General features: G+C 41.1%; 1 protein-coding gene across 1 annotated transcript in view; it reads right to left on the minus strand.

Moving 5' to 3' along the window:
* LOC124405607 overlaps positions 1 to 18,107 on the minus strand; it is a 131,285-nt gene that overhangs the window by 25,634 nt on the left and 87,544 nt on the right. The window contains exon 4 of the mRNA XM_046881057.1: positions 16,998 to 17,467. Within this exon, the coding sequence (XP_046737013.1) occupies positions 16,998 to 17,467 (470 nt within the window). The remainder of the gene's footprint in view (positions 1 to 16,997; positions 17,468 to 18,107) is intronic.

An 18,107-nucleotide genomic window follows, 5' to 3' on the forward strand; every position in this document is an offset into this window, starting at 1 on the left:
AGTCGGGATCTAGGTTCAGGCTATCTATGCGCCATTATCTCCCGCAAACGGTGCACAATGGAACCGCTTACTAAGCACTTCCAACAGCATATCCACCACGTGTGATTCTCTTCCACCGAGCCAACTTCATCTATGATGTAGTTAGTTGAAAAAGGAACGATTGCAGTTCTGCGTGCAAATAATGAAAAACGTTTGCGGGTGTTTCGAGGCTTGGAATAGAAAAAAGTCGATCAAGAGAGAGGCTTGTGATTGACCGGTTAAACCGCGAGCATGATGCATGTGTCAGACAACCCGTTCTGTTTTCGACAGTGGTTAATGGTTCTGATAAAATGGTTACAATTCATTTTTCTTCTCCACTTCAACTTTTTCTTCAGTTGATTACGCTTTCCGGAATTCAGCCGACTCGTAATTATTCCCGCAAGCTCAATTATAGACTCGTGTTAAGTTGAGAGAAGCTTCTGTAGATCGTTGCAGTCGTTAGGGTAATCGGATGGATGCCGAAGAGTGCACACCGTCTGGAGGGATGGGATCGCGAAATTCAAAGCCAACTTGTAAGTGAATTAACCCTTCGTTAGCGTGGTGTTTCCATTAATTCCTACGTCTTGGCGCGCTCTATAAACCTACGACCTCAAAGTACCTTGGTAACGACGGTGAGTAGCGTCAGACGATTAACTGCAGCGGGGATAGACGAGTATGTTAAATCTCTTTCGGTGATCGTCACCAATCACGCTCTACAATTCGTCTTAAGTCGATTAATAGGGTGTTAAAATTAACAAACTGCGGTTAACTGAGGAATTTCTTGATTCCATGGTCTTCGGTGTGTAGGTAACAGGTTGCGGTACACAAGCCGACTTTCTGCAAACTCTCTTTCGACCCCGAACCTTTAGTTCTGAGGGGTACAAATACCAGACCAACATTCAACGACCCTCAACAGAGTTGATTCGTTCCTCTCTATGGTAGGAGGGACTGTATGTGCCATAAATCATATGTGAAGGCTAAGAGGTAGAAGGCCCAAGGGTACGGGTGTACCTGCGAAACAGCATGAGGGTTGACAGCCTTCAAGCTTACTGCTCATAGAATTGTTCCATCCATTTTACAATTCCTTGAACAACACTGTATTCGGGATAAAAATAAGGAAGCAAAATTTCTGTCAGGATTTCGAAGCCACTGTGTGTATGACTCTGACATTTTAATCTTCGTTACAATGTCTCTGATGATCCGTCCACCACTGCAAAGCTCCGTAGAACGGCCCTATTATTATCCGTTTTACTGGCTGTGTATTCACTGGAAGAATAGCCATTCAAAGCCAGTCTTTGTCTTCGAGATCAATTGATCAAATTTTACGTTGATAAAAAACGTTATAAATCTAATTCGTTCCTACTACTATAACCTGAGCTGATGGTGCCAAGGTTGTGGTCCTTTATTTTATCAGCTACAGGATTGTCCTGGCGCTCTGGTTGATTTCCAAAACTTTTCGGACTAGGAATAACCTTCTCGTCTGGTAATTTCAGTGATTTTGTAAAACAGATGACGAGTACAGCGACTAACAAGCTATGAAAATATCTTCAATGTAAGAGGCTATTTCTTGAAGAATTCAGAAGGTCTGAAAAAAAATTCTGACAGAATAGGAATTGTCACGCACCGTTTTTGGCGGAGTTCAAGTAAAGAGAATCTTCGTGGCACCATCTCGTTTTTATTACTTCCATTATCTCTCTCCGAGAGCTGAACGTGTTTTTCGCTGGCATTAACGAAAATCTCGTTGAGAAAGTGAAGGGAGGGGCGGAAAAGAATAGTACCTAATTAGAATAAAGATGAATAGAAAATTAAAAAGTTTTTCTTTTTCGCCTTTAAAAATTCTCCTCTATATTATTCTGAACGCGAATATGAGTGACAAAGTGCACGGACTGGGCGACGCGACGGTGGCGAGGGTTAGGTAAGTTAAGAGGATGGTAGTCAAAGCTTGCCGTCTAAACCCTAGCTTAAACGTGGCTGGCTAATTACCAAGTGCCCTCTAAGCAATTTGGCCGAGTAAATAAAAGCTCAAATGGCTTCCGAGCATTCGCGTCGAAGCTCTCGCCCGCAGGCGCGGAGATTACTTTGGACCGTTAAGTCACAGCACTCGGCTGTAACTCACAGTGAAAAATATTTCAGATGAAATAAGAATAAAGTAAGAGGGGAAGATCAGAACAGAGTAAGGAAAATAAAAGAAGAGAGGAAATCGTTCCAGTTGAAATGTCGTTGGGGAAACGGTCGGTGTACTTGAGCAGAAAAAGGCCATTGATAAAAGTTTCAATCGAGTCTCTCTTCTCTCTCTCGCTCTCTCTCTATTTCTCGAGTATAATATGTATATGTGAATCGTGAAGAAAAGTCTAAAGATAAATTTATCCTCACGAATGCGATACCTCGTACCTGTTACGGTTATTTACGTCAGAACTCGAATGACGGAATTTTCAAGAGCGATGCGAGAGCTCGATTCCATGTACGTAAGTATCTGAAATTCGATGATCCTAGACGAGTATCTCGGGCTCGAGAAATCGCATTCAAAAAATATCAAAGGGATAAAAATATTTATCTTTGAGGCAAAAACGTCAGTTACTTCTAATGCTTGGAAGCTCGGATCCTTTTCATAAGAACTCTCAACTTCGGTGTTTCCACATATGTATAGGAATACCGTGTCGTCGTCAGTCCACTTTGGCGACCCCGACCCTTTCCTCGACCTCGAATATACTTTTCCTATATTTTTTTTCCGCCAACATCCAGGGCTTCCCGCAGGCCGAATAAGAATCTGGTCGACTCTTCCCGAGCTCGAGAAACGTTCATCTTGCTCTACAGTCCGCCTAATTCGCAAAAAACTGCCGAGAATATAAACGTCAGAGGCAGAACTTGGCCAAACATTCGTCAGCGCTTTTCGGGGATGGAAGATTTGACAGGTCAAAAGGCATGGCTCGTTTGATCAATCGGAAACAAGCATACTCGCGCATATTACAACGCGAAAACATGCCAGTCATATGTACGGCCGCAAAATTAAAGACGGTTGCAAATCGAGTAACAGGTAGACAGTCGTACAAGCAACGACTTCTTTACTCTTATTGAAAGCAACCGGAAGTGGTATATTCCTACACCAGGAACGAAAAGTATCCTGGAGCCGGAAGAATTGATAGTCCATGTGTCAAGTTGAAAAGAAAAACGATGCATGCCTGAAGGGTGAGAGCGGATGATTCCATTTTTCTGATTCACCTACCAAGAGGAAACGTTGAAACTTATTAGTCTGACGTAAGCGACTGTCTGCAAACCTGCAAAATAACTAAATTCAATGGTCGATAAGATCGTTTGGCGGCAATATTTTCGTTCCCAATACAGGGGAGCCAACTCACTCGAAACGGCGTACGAGATGTCAAACTCTGGCGTTAATTGGCGAATTAATGTTATATTGTCAGCCGTAATTATTCGTAGGAGTCATTAGTTATCGGCCACTTGACAATAAAAGTTTTTTTCAAGCATTTCCGAATCACAACATCAACTATCTGCACTCTGCGATAACTAAACAAATTGGTATCGCCTGTACATAACCTCCATGTGCCGCGTTCGACAGCCGAAGCTTAGGTTTGCCAGCCTGACGCCATGGCTGGCGCATGCGCAGTCGGTCACTCGATCTGCCGAGTTTTTCCCCTCTTCTCCCAGTATGTGACTAAGAAAAATTTTGAACTTTATTTGGTTTCTTCGATCGGTTTACCTGATATGATTAAAAATTTATTTGACTCGTTTTAACCATCGATATTATCATCATTGAAAATTATTTTTAATTTCACTACAGGGAACCGTAATTTGACTCACGAGTCACTGCAACAAACAAAATGAAAATTGTACTTTCGCATATGTCTATCGTTTGTTAGCATGAATCCGCATGTGATTTACGTGACACCGCGAAATGACATGTTACAGAGCTGCACAACCTACCGCAGGGTAGTGGCAGGCTACACACACACACACACACACACACACAAAATGTGGCCACGCGCACAATCGATTTATAGTGGGTCCCGCAAGGTGTAACTTATGACTGGAAAGGGAAAAAAAGAGAAAATTGCTGTGTAAAAAATCACCGCAGTCAAGCACAAGGCCTTGCTTTCGCTCGATCGATGGGATAGATATAGATATGCATATATGTAATACGTAAGGGTAGTAAAAAAGTTGAAAGATGCTGCCTGAGAATAAATTTTAGAGGAAAATTGTATATTCTGATTTTAATTTTTTGGCTTCTATATCTTCCGTAGAGTTTCTTGTAATTCTCGCGAAAAAACTCATTACCCAATATAGTTAAGAAATAAATATAAATCATGTTTCAATACAGATCAAATACATTGTTGACCTGTTATTCTAATATCTGTGATATTAACCACAACAACAACAACAATAACAATAATAAACAAATGAAAAGAAAAATAAAACTTTATTCTTGCCGTGAGAATAAAATACGATTGCTATGGGCGTGCTCTTTCCATTTTAATATATGAATGATTGAACTGTACAATAAAATATAAATTATTTGTTAAATTTCCGGCTCATTAGCCACTGGATTTAGCACCAACGTTGTGTGCCTCGGGCCAAGAGGCAGGAAGCAAAGAAAATGTACGCGATGATATCAGGCATGGGTCAAATTTTTATCGTTTGTTTTTGCGCTGAGAAAAAGGAAAGAAATATATAGGTTACAATGTGGGCGGAGGATACCAAACTCGTAAATTAATAGACGCTGTAGCCAGCAGAAACGACGCGATCAATTCCGCTGGCTTTATTAAATCAATACACCAAAGCCACCCTCGTAGAAATTTTTGCTTATTCTATAAATTATGGGATCCAGATTTTACAGCGACGTATTTTTCCGGGATAAGTTATCGGTTCTGTCACTTTTTATTCATATTGTTTCTTGATTACAAACGCCGATAAGGTGCGTCGGAATTCTATGCTCCCGAGGAATAAAATCTTAACGATAAATTATCGACTCAGAGCTGCAGATAGCACAGCCCAGAATAATTCGCAAATTGAATGTATGATGGCGAAAATTGAAGATTAAAATAAAATTAGAACGAAAGAATAGAGATAAATGCGTAAGGAATTATTATAGCCGAATAGCTGCAGTTTCCACGCGAACAAATGGAGACCAATTTATTTATGCGGCCCAGTAACGATGCCGCGACTTCATGAATATCCCATAACAAAGTCCTCGCGTCCATACCCATGGCTGGCGTACAAGAACCTTTAATTAGAGACTCGAGCTTTGATTACCGCTGCTAACCTCGACTCGTTGAGTTACCAGAACTGCGAGCTTGCGATCAAGCATCATAATTTCACTCTTTGGCGTTAATTAACGATTAAAAATACAATCCATTTCGTGTGTAAAATTTTCAATTGCAATTTAGCCCTCTGTTGATGTCTCAGTAACACGTGTCAAATCATGTCGAATTACGAATTATTTGTTATTAAATAAAACTGATTATTTGGAAAAAGGGGTAGTTGATTTTTCTTTGATTTGTGAGATGAATAATTTATTGTATAAATTGTATAAAAATTTGGTAAAAAACATACATATAGATATAACTTATTCTATAGTACTTCGTATTGATTTTTTATCTTTCCAACAAACAATTATAGAATGTTTTATCCTTTTTTTTCGGAAGTACGGCTTAGGAAAATTCATCAATTCAAAAAATAAAAAAAATAAAATAAAAAATCAGGATTCATTATTACTACCGTCATTGTATGAAGATTTTGAAAAATAGCTTTAACAAACGTATATATACATAATAACGATTACGTTTTTTTTCTAACATACCTCAACGATCGTCTGTAGCAAGTAACCGAGTCGAATTTAAACATGCGACCTTGGTTTGCTTTGATGGTAAATATTTCGCTCGATACCCGGGACGAACAGGGTACAAAATTAATTTCGTATGTAGCCAGGATCTCGGCACGTGCTTAGTTATGAATTCGTAACACGTACCTACGCCGAGAGCCTCGAAATACGGTTGAATTTGACGTACCTGTGAGCGTCGATAGGAGTTTACCTGAATATTCTTCCAGGGTGCCGATGTTTTCGGTGATTTTTACTCCGCTCTGGTTATTTTATCAGCAATTGGCGGTTGGATGAATATTGCAGGTAGTAAAAGGCGCCGAAACGTCAGATAAAAAAATCACGTCACCCTATTGGGGTGATCGAGGTCAGGGGCTTAGGGAAGGGGGAAATTGGAGTTAAATTTCCTCATTTTAGCACTTCCGGAACTTAGCACTTCCGGTACTTTGAGCCTCAGGTTTCGGACCATTCGTAACTTTACTGTTTCGTCAAAGTTTCATTTCTTCACTCTAAATTTCGCACACGAAAAAATTCAGAATTTAGCGCTTTTGGAATATTTCAAATTCCTAATTTCAACCCCCTCCCAATAGAAACCCGTTACTCAGGGGATGCCTGTGCTGAGTCTGGATTCGAAAATAGCACAGATGCCGAGATGCGTCAGATACACGCGCGTCTTTTATCTCAGATGCGAGATTAAAAAAGAGCAATACGCCCCTAACTACGAGGGGTAATCGGCGTTTTACTGCCCGAATCCCGGCCCTGGGATGTAAGGATGATGTATATATCGTCGTCGTTAAAGTGAGTCTAGACTCGGAGCCTCTCCATGTTGTGTCCCAGGTACCCTGAACCTGCACACCCCTCGGTTTCAGTTCCCTCGACGACAATTAATGGCGGGCCTATGCCAACGCGTACCGGATATACCTTCGTAACAGCTCGTGCGAACGGGCTTCCGTTATACGCGAGATTGTAGAAGATGTGTAGAATTATCGGCGTCGAAGGACAAAATGAATGGAAGTCAAGATTTGACGTTTCGGTCCTGAGGGGGGCTCTTTGCAGAAAAAGTTAACTACTTTCAACCTCATATCAGAAGTGAAACTTTCGACATAAAAGAAAATCAAAAAATGCCATAACAGCTGTGAAACTTACGTTAACGATCCATTGGGCAGGTAATATTTATTGACATCCATAAATCCCAGTCAACATTTTTCTGAGGAAGGCTTTCCCGAGGGGCGAAACGTCAAATCTTGACTTCCCTTCGTCAAAGAGAAGAAATAATTTTTTATGTAAACAATTCGTAAACTCTTTATAATCCGGAATATAATACCTGCCAACTTTATCGACCGACTAATAAGTTTCATAGAATCCAGATGAATACAGAAGTGTGATATCGACTTAAAAATCATTAATCACAATCTGACTCCCAATCTTCAGACCATTAAATATCTATCAATGACACAAATAATTTCTAGCGATGCATTTCACGGTTTGAATGTAGAAAAGAGCTTCTTACAAACCGTAAATACAGCCAATCCGAAGGTACTTTAACAAAGGGCTCTTAAGTTCTCAACGTGACAGCTTTAATTTCAGTTTATGGGGTAATTAGGGTGGCATAAAAAGGCAACGAATATCCAGGCGGAGAGCAGAGAGTTGCCGATAGAGCGGTGATCACCTACCTCCGGAGGATCGCGAGTTTTGGTCCAGGATCTCTCACATTCTGCTCTGCAGGATGCTGGTCTAGTAGCAACAACCACGGGGGACGAAGCATCTCTAAAGCCGGCTCTTTATTACGCGTCAGTCCATAGTTTAATTAGCATTTTTTGCCCAGGTCAGTCCGTACACAACGTGACTAAAGTATACGAGTCCTGCACGCTGAAGGTCCGGAGGACATTTGCGAGGTTCGCTGGCACGTCTCTTCACCTTGTTTGCCGATTTTTTCCGACTTTTTCCTCTCGTTCATTTTCATTTTTCTTATCTACCCTGCTAAAGCGTCCCACCGTTTTACCCTCACTGAGATCAGGCTGTGGCTGCTCCTTTTTTTGTCCCTTTTCACCCACGGAATCCACCACGACACGTGTAATAATGTCGGCATCAAAATGCGGACTTGTGCCTCAGGCTTGTTTTGCTTTCGCCATACGGCAGAAGATGATCCACGCGGATTTCGTTATCATATGCTAAATTTTAACTATGTACATGAAATTTCTACGCATGTACGTTTATGTGGAGATACGTACGGGGTAGATATTTTTTTTTTTTACGTTCAATCGGACAAGATTTTTAACTGGAATATTTGATTTGCTCAATGCAGTTTTCAATTTATAACTTAAGAAAGTTGGTTGAAAAGAATTTGAAAAGACTTGATTTCTTAATATTTTTATCGTAAATCTTGAGAAATAATCCAAGATGAAGAAAATTAGTTTTCATTTTTTTTCACGTGCTTCTTAGTTTTAGTGTTACATTCGTTTAAAAAATTGAAGCGTAGTTTGTCTCTTTTTGTTGGAAATTAAGATTTGAATAATAAAGTTCACAATTATTTTATATTCATAAGAATCTCGAGGTGTGAAAAATTGTCTAAACGATTCTTTCGCGTGTAAGGCGTTCTGCAATAACGAATGAAAAAAATAAAAACAAAGATATTCCGACATTACTTTGTACTCAGATACGCAACCTCATTACCATTTACATTCTCAGCCTCCTTCTCCGGCTCATTTTTCTTCGTGTTTCTTTCTCTCTCTCCCTTTTTTTTTTGCTGCTCAATCTGCGTGCGAAATTCGTTCTCTTTTCAGTCCAGCCACGTGGCCCAGACTTCGCAGCACCGAATACCTCAGTTTTTGATAAAAAATTAAACTGTTTCAATTGAGGATAATTCTCACGTTTGCATGAACCTGACGTTGAGTGGTTTATAGGTTTTATATAGGGTATGTAAATATTATACGAGGTTAATAGCAATGAGATTATCCTGTGACGGAAGGGCGGAAAATCGTCTTAAAAAAAATCCACCATTCGGGAAAGGGTCTGATATTCATTAAGGACTAATCATATCTTAGTTATCGTCGTATAAAAAATATTTCGCGAATTTTCTCTGTCATCCTCTTTTGCCACGGCGTAAAGAGTTTCGCTGTAGTTAGTTTCCTAATCAGAACCAACGTATCTGCCAGTGAAATGAATAACTTAACGATTACCGACCGCCCCGGGAATTCTTAGATGGAAATAAAGGCTGGTAGAACGTCTGTTGAAACTTTTAAATTGCAATACCCGTATCCCATTCTCATTTCAATCTATAACGCCCGCGATCTAATTAGCCATACATTGAGCCTCGAAAAAGAGAACGTTCTAAATTTTCTTCAGCGGAACATTATCGCAGAGGTGATTATTTTTAATGCTATAATATCTCTCAAATTGCACAGACAGAGTTTATTCGCCGCATAAATTCCGCAGATAAGAAGGCGGCGCTGATTATCGGCTAATAATTCGTGACTGTACACAATGGGGTTCCCAAATCGCAAGCTACTTGGCTGTTCCTTTCTCAGGCAGCTGGCTACCGCAAACGATGTTAACAATAAGAATTTTCTCATTTCGGCAGGTAACTCACGGATAAAGGAAGCAATATTTCCTTCGGCGGTAGAGCTAGAAAGTGAAAAAAAACGGCGAAAATAAAGGCACGTAGGATAAATGATAAATATGGATGAAAGGCAATAAGCGACTTCTTAAAACAAAAATTTCCCCCGTCTTATGGCCAGCAACGAAGCCTACGAGGTCCAACCGCCGCATGGATCAAAGATTTATTTATATCATCCGCTTCCGGATTCCCGGCCGCTCTGTCTAATTCGAGAAACGGATTTCATCCTCTCTGGGTCATGGAAGAAAATTAATAACAAACCAAAGACGCTGCGTGCAAAAAATCACAATAACGCAATCTCGTGATACAAGTAAAATACAAAAATCAGACGAATGATCAGACTTGTTCAATAATTTGAAACATTGATTGTGAGTGACTGAAAAAAATGTTTCACAACAGATATTCTCGTGATTTCATCTCAACTAAAAACACCACTCAATTGAAATCTCTAGAATAAAAGCAAAAAAAAAAAAAATTCTCACGCTTCTTCTTCTTCTGCGAGTGCGGAGTTGAAAATTGTTTTTGATCAATATAATTTCTCAACTAAGAATATTAAAAACATTAAATGTGCCCAGAAATCGGATAAACGTTCACAAAAACAGAACACGTGTAATGAATTTGAAAATAAAAGTTGTTCAAAAAATTTCCCCCCCCATTCGTTTAATTGCAAGGGCATATTATTTCGTGAGTTGAGGATCGAGCAATGCTGAGAATGATATTCCACCGACGAATAAGAGCCGGAATAGGTCGAGTACTACTGACTGTGACCACTTTCTGCTGTCTCGCACTCCGTCCTTGAGTACAGTGTGCTCAAAATTACAACCCTCTCCAAGCCCAATTGCTTCTCCCTTCGTCCTGCCGACCAGTATACTCAAGAGACAAATTATGACGCTGAAACTGTCTCGCCGAAGAGACAAACGCCATTTCGCTGCAGATCGTATCCCACGTTTAGTGCGCGTCTTACGAAGCTTTTCAAGGTCCCGTCTTGCCAGTTGACTCGAGTCTTTATAGGCTACAACTTCTTTCTCGTCAATTTTCACGTCTCTTTGTACCTGAAAGAGTTTCAGTTATCCGAGAGTGTCGGATACGGACAAACGAATTTTTATTCATGCAATGGTAGAAAATAAAATCAAAGAAATTAAACGTCCTTTCCAACGGCCCATAAATCAATGCTCGCCCTTTTATCCCGCTTGTTCCGCACCCGACAGCTGCGTTTGTTTCACTTTTCGTACTCTCTTTGGTTTCAGCATTGTTGTTATTAACGTTTTTTGCACCAGAGGCAAACGTGCAACAGACGAGCTTCAGATGCCATGCGATGGGTCTAACTAAATAACGTTGAAAGATAAATTATCATGAGATTGCACCGGCATTCAATACTTGCGAAAGCTTATTGCACTGACCATCGTCCATCTTGAACTTGAATCATCCCTCCTCAACCAGCACACCTACGAATACATCTTCTTATCACCGTGTATAAAATTTATAGGTCATATCACACACCGAACCGCAATTAAGGACCTTCGTCCTTTCACGAAATGTTTCCTCGCCTGGAATATACCGAGAGGATCGAATTCCTGCTGCCGTTTGAATACCCACAGATCTGACAACGACTCGAGTCGGCGTCGATTGGCGAGCCAGAAGATGTTCCTCGAATCTACGGGATCCTTGGAACTGGAACACCCGAAGCTGTTCGTCCACCATGGCATTGTTCTCAGTTTCAACAGTGCGCTGCGCTAGTCGTTGGGATTGCGCAAATGCTTCTTGTAAGAGCCACACACGCTGCTCCGTGTCACCCGAAGGATGACAATCGTTGGGCTCTTATACCCATTCATGGTTCATTATGTATGCCACTCATGCCGTTCCCCTGTTTGGGAACTCGCTTCGCCGACTCCCCAGGAGTCTCACTTTGGGTCGTCACCACCTCGCCGGAAGTCACAGCGAAGCTGCATCTGGGATTTGTTTTGATCCTGCGGGATTCGGCACCTAATCCATAGCCTGAAACTCGAGTGGAAAACCACCCTTGAGTTTCGATTTTCGTTTTGAATAGCTAAAGTTTAGTTTTTGCTGCAGATGGAAATAAGTGAGATTCAACTAATAGTTCCAAGGTTTATGATAATAAATAAAATTTTACATCTCGCGTGATACATTCTGACGAATACTTGAGAAATCTTAACGTAGTTTAACCACCATGAAGTCTGATAGCAGTTTGAGTATCCTAAAGTTCAGTGAACACTTACAACTGCTGGTTTTTAATTTTCAAAGAAAGAAAGAAAGAAGGAAAAAACTGTCTCTCCGAGTCACTCTCGTTGCGGAAAATAAAGATGCTTTTCTCGTAAACTTTTCAACTGAACTTCCGACCTTTCGACAGTCGCTCATCTCCCGCGGTGAAAGGGCAAACTTTCGACGGTTAGATATTGGAGATGAAAGATTTTCAGCAGAGTTGTACAGAGCAGAGCAGTTTCTGCGATCTTTAAGTCTTCCTGCAGCTTCTCCTTCCATCCGGGATTATCCTCGAGATGCGAAAGGCTGTACCAGTGCCTGTATTCCCATAAACAGTCCACTCAATGAATCACCTAAAAAACTTTTGCGGCTTAAAGTCGCTTGCTCTGAATTTCTCTCCGTTATAAATCTTGGAGTCAAAATCCACCCAACTTTCTCCGAATCAAAGATCATCGATTATGCATCGCGAACCGTCAATTCTTACGCAGTGTTTCAGAAAAATGCTGATAACCAGCAATACACTTTCTCGAATATCGACCTCGAAAAAACGCATCTGCGAAACGTCTTATCAGCCGGTAAGAAAAATCGAACGAGGAATGGAGTTGGCTCGAAGTGGCGGAGAAATACTTTGTTAGAGAGATAAATTGAAGTAGTCACGGTACTCTTCTTGCGGCGTCATATGCGCCAGACAGACAAACAAGACGGAGAGGACGAAACACGGACTTGGCCTGGATGCTGGAAGGAGGTCTTATTCCAGCGGGCAAAACAAGCAACCAAACAGGCATTAGAGGAGTGACAAACGGTCCTCTCCTCCTTTCGCTGACTCTCATTCTGGGTAACGAATTTCCCGGTCCGTTTGAGTTCGCAGTTATACCAACGGACGAAATAACAATGGCTGAGTTATTGGCCGTTGCTATGAACGCAATAGACAGCTCAACAAGGATAAAACGACCCCCTATATTCTTCCTATCGGTTCACCGCTGATGGAACAAACGATATTTGATGACCACCGAACCGTCTCGTGGCAGCCACGAAATTATTTCCGAATTTCTGACGCTCCGCATGATGTGCGGGTGGTAGATATTGTAGATTGAACGATACCAGTTCGTCAGGTTGTTTCTGAAATTATTTCAGCTTCGATGTTTACGCTGGGCTTGATAACCGAGGACGGATTTTGAATTTTTCACGTTTCAATTTGATATCTATCTTGGAATCAACTGCAGTCATTTACAGATGTTTTATAATACCCGCAGTCTAAAATAAATTTTGTATGTAATCATTGGCTACGAAACGGATAAAAAATTTCAACGTTCTACATTGAAATTTATCTACGTATTATTGTAATACTTTGCAATTAATCGAAATGATTTTTTCGTCACACAATTCGTAAAGATTATGCAACGACACATTTTTAACACAATTTATCATTTCGAAGGTGAATCTGTAGAAAAAAATACGATAACTAACCGATTTTTAGGTTATCTAGTGTAATATTAGGTATAATTCATAATGTAATTGATGAAAGTTTCATTTCCATTAAATTGTAAAAAATTGTGTAACTCAAAAAATGTCTTTTTAACTAAGTTCTTATTTTATTTGGTCATATTTCAAGCATTTAAGTCGATACCAATTCGAGATGATTGTTTCTAACACAGCTTAGCTTTCGATCAAGGTAAATAAAAGGTTCATAGAATTTTGAGAAGTGAGTAAAATAAATGTTCGTTAGTGTTTCAATTTTCGAACGATAAATGTGCTGAGAAATGTGCTGGGAAATTGTTCCTGACGTAAGAAATATTGCTAAAAACTTCATTTGGTATAATTGATGATGATATTGAAGATGTATATTTATTACTCTTTGATGAACTGCGAAATCGTTTTATGAATTAATTTTTTTATCCATAGCTGTCTGCATACTTGATGAATTTCTTATTTGGAAGTTACAAGTATTTCCAAGTTGGTAATAAATTTTCTCACCATGTAGCCTGACAGAAATTTAAAATGTAAATTTTATTTATTCAAATCAAAACAAAAAAACCACTTGGTAGAAAGTTTTTGAACAAAACTGAAGCACTTTAAAGTTAGAGTATTTTAAAAACAGTATTAAAGATTTTCTGAACATAAACAATGTTCAATAATAGATATATATATATCTACACACGAGTTCACAGCAATTTTCCGTCAAAGAAAATAAAGGTTTAAATAATCGATGTAGAAATTTTAATTCCCACGTAACCAAGTTCGAGTGAAGATATAAAAATCTGAGAATAATTTAAGGACTCGAATTCGCGTTAAAAATTCCCTAAGAAAGATCTACGGTGAAAATATCTTCACTGCAAAAATGGTCAAGAAACAAATGTTAGATTCCTTTCCTACCGAATTACGTATCGCACAACCGCCCCAATTACGAAGGGTGGTTTTTGGGCGCGTATAATCTCAATTTATCACCTTGCCGCGGTTTCGTTGTTGGTGGTTATTATATCGCGAGAACCATTTATGGCTCTGTGTGCATAACGCAGCTAGTAATAAATCTTGAGCAAACTTTTCCCCCGATGGGTGGCTGCAGCCAAGGTTCGGCGCCACCTTGCCTTCCTTTTTTTAGACATAGTAACATAGAAGCGCGCAAACTTTCAAAGCTTGGGGCTAAATTCGCGTCTCTAAAGCTCTTCATCCTCGGGATGTTGATCGATCGTTACATCCGGTCACACGATTCGTTTTACCTCAGGCTTCGTCACTCGTAGGTCACGTGGAAACGGCAGTCCGATGATCCGAGTTTGAAACGTAACGGAATCGAGATTGCCGAGTTCTAAAGACGGGACTACGCGTCTCTTGGAGCGCCTAAAATATTTCTCCATAAATAGATCCCGCTTCTCACTTACAGCACCGATACCAAAAGCCTCTAGAGCCAGTGCGATGTCGGTGGCGCAATCAGCTGATCGCACAATGGATCCCGGTTTCATCAACGCGATGGTTATTACTCAATCCAAGATCCGTGCCGGGTTCTACACTTTCGCTCCTTTTCCCTCGTGCCTCGGGGTTCTTAGCTTCAACTTCCGACCAAAACTACCAGAAGCCCGAGTTATAGCCTTGCCGTGGTATTGATGAGCCGCTACCACTCGGGGCTAAAAGAGAGACCGAGAACTGTACAAGCTTGGGCTAGATTCTAGCCGGAAGCGAAAACCCGCGCGGGATTAGAACGGCTGAAAACCTTCTATCTGTGTATTTTCTTCGAATTAGAAATCGGATGTAGACTTCCAATGAAATAGTAACTTTTGAGATTCGACATGAGATGATCCACAGAACTGTTATAAAAATCTGTTCTGAGTTCCAATAACTTTAAAAAAGGCATAATGATTAGAATTTTCCGTTACTTTTGGCTTCCTCGTTTTGGTTCAGTCGTTAAAATCGTTTTCGGTAATCGAACCCTCAATTCCAAGGTTGAGAGAGTTCAAAGTGGTCTATTCTTAAATTGAGAAACCACTACGGCTTTTTGGTGTATGAATAAAAGCGAGGAGAACCAAGAGTAGCAGATGTGTATGAGCATAGCACAGAGATGATTGTGTGAAGATTGTCACGTGTCGTCGTCTGGAAATTTGCAAGGGGTAGTAGATGGCACTTTCCATAATTTGGCACCAGTGGCGCATACTACACACTGCGCCATGCGTACAAACCCGAGTGAGATAAATTGTATTCGGTCTAATTGAATTGAACTCGTGTCCACGAACAAGTTGGATGAAAGATAGAATTTCGTGGGTCCTTCGTGACAAATTTATCTGTCGATGGTAAAAGGTGGTTGTAATTCAAAAAATGCAGAAACGTTGCGAGGCCTCGATTACTCCAAGAGACATGATTTAAATATCGCTGGTGTTGAATATCCGTCGGATCAGTTTTCAATTTTCTGATATCGGATCTCTTATTACTATTGCTTTTTCCCCCTCGACTGCTGCACACTCTGCCCGAAACACCACCCTTAGCCTACGATACATACATGCAAAGAGCATGAGAGAGAGAGAGAGAGAGAGAGAGAGAGCGAGAGAGATCAACTGGCTGTTCATGAGTCACGCCTCGTCGGTATCCATCAAAGTTGGTATCCAGTTTTCCAAAAAGAATACAAACTGGAGTAAAAAATTTCTCAGAACTCGCGAGGCGAAGCACCGTTGAAACCAAATTTCTCCCATAAATCATTTTAATGTGAAACGGCCGCACCATTGTCGACCTAATAACTGCCAACGTTGTGGGTTACCAGCATGAACATAGATTGGTTAAGGGGAGATCCGGGAACCTTCGAAGAGCGAGGAAGACTTCATCTCCACTCCACGTACGAGGAGGAATGGTCGATGAATATGAGAAAAGCGCGTTATGCAAATTTCGAACGACCAGCATGGTACGTGGTGGGGTCCTACTGTACCTATATCTTCGCAGCACGACGGGCTTAGATAGTCTTTCCGTAAGAAGATAAGATCTCCCCAAGTTCCGCCCATCTCACCCTTTGCCTATTTAGACACCATAGTGCAGCTACACGGTGTCACGAAAATTATTCCGATGTGATGAACGACGTGAAACTGTGCCAAAGAAACGAAAAGTTCACTGAAGACCAATGTTTCCAATATTTCGACAACCTTCGCCTGAACACTTCTGCCCTTTTCGAAACCGAATAGCTTGCATACCGTGGCATTAAATTTTCCGACACCCCGTGTACTTGTTCCTTCGACTCCTGACTACTTATAGGGTAGCGGATTCCACCTGCCGGAGGACACAGTCGAGCGAGAACGAACGGCCAATAAAGTCAACTCCCTTTACAGGTAGAAAGGCAATGGTACCGCGACTACCAGCTCCACCTAAGCCCTCGTCATTATCCGAGAACTTAATCTTCCTATGCTCACACTGGCTTTTATGGGCTCTCCTGACCAAGGCGGCTGCCGCATCGCTGCACCTTGCGGTTTTGCTTTGAAAAGTCTTGAACCGACCGGCAAGAAATCACGGGAATAACTTCACACATGCAGTATTATACGCGCAGTGACTTGTCCTTGAGTCGTATGCTTCGAAGCGGAGATCGCTTTGGTGCTTCCGATAACCTTGTTCAGTAACGAGTGTACAAGTATATAAAACACCGAGTGGATCTCGGAGTTCTTAATTAGGCGTAGACGCAAGTAGTTTCACACTTTTGATACAGACTGTGGATTGATTACGAGTAATTTCTGAACACGAATCATCATTAAAGACACAAATGTGAGAAGAGGCTTCATCCACGCTCCTCAAAGTACCAAAATCGAGTTTTGGAAATCAGTTGAAAAGGACTTTGCATGGTTGACTTACCTGGCGTGATGGCGGGAAATGGTTCGCTGGGTAAAGACGGGGGATGTTCGTCCTCCGGGGATCGTTCCGAGGCGTATCCTTGATCCTGTGGTTCTCCACCGGCAAGTTTACTCAGGCGAAGATCGACGCCACGGTTCAATTGACGGTGATGCTTCATGAGCTCGCAGTCCGGCTTATGCACAAGCTTCATGAGTAGATCGTCACTGACTCGATCGGTCCCCCGTTGTTGGGACATGCTTGAATGAGTGCCGCTACTTTGCTTGCTGCGATTCGAGTCCTGTCGCCTTTTCGGAAGCGTGCCGACCAGGTCGAGGTCAGAACTCCGATGGCACTTCTCGTCCAGACTTACACCCCGTCCGTACGTACGAATGGATTCACCATCCACAGAGTCTACACCCTGACTTCGTCGCACCAGATCAAAGTTTCCGTGCTTACATCTGACTAGGTCCAGATCACTGCTGTGCTGATACCTGAAGAACAGAAGGTGAAAAACTATGAGAAGGGATGAGAGAAGCATTTGATGCGTTTGGGAACATCCCAGTACCATTGAAAAGCATGTCAGTCATGTTGTCAAGAAATGGAATATGGGTGGAAACGGAACAGTTCTGACGGGTATGACTCTGTTCGACCAATGGAGAAAGTTCAAATCCAACCGAGGTTTGTAATTGTTTCATAAAAAACGGATGCAGTGTCTGGACTATCGCCGAAGAGTTATTGAAGTGTAAGTGAAGGTTTGAGCATTCTCAGACTCATTTCAGTTTACTGCCCATTGGACTAATCGACGGTAGCTGTACAAAATTGAAAAGGAGGGTTATTTCACTGTAAAATGGTCATTCGTTTACGTGTAACGGTCATCAATCCGAGATGATTGGTAAACTGAGATCAGTTTAAGAAAGTGTGAATCTATTTATGTCTACAGTTGACTTTTATTTTTATTCAATTAAGAATTCAAGTTGTACTCTGACTATCGAATTATTAAAATGTAACCGAATAACCGAATCCTTGAATATTATACGTTAACAACAAAATGTGTGTTGCACGAGTTGAGAAGTGGCCTAATTTCACAAAAAAAAAAAAAAAAAATATTCTTGACATCGATAAGTTTCTCGT

Source organism: Diprion similis, chromosome 1, assembly GCF_021155765.1.
Source record: "Diprion similis isolate iyDipSimi1 chromosome 1, iyDipSimi1.1, whole genome shotgun sequence".
Classification (NCBI taxonomy): Eukaryota; Metazoa; Arthropoda; class Insecta; order Hymenoptera; family Diprionidae; genus Diprion; species Diprion similis.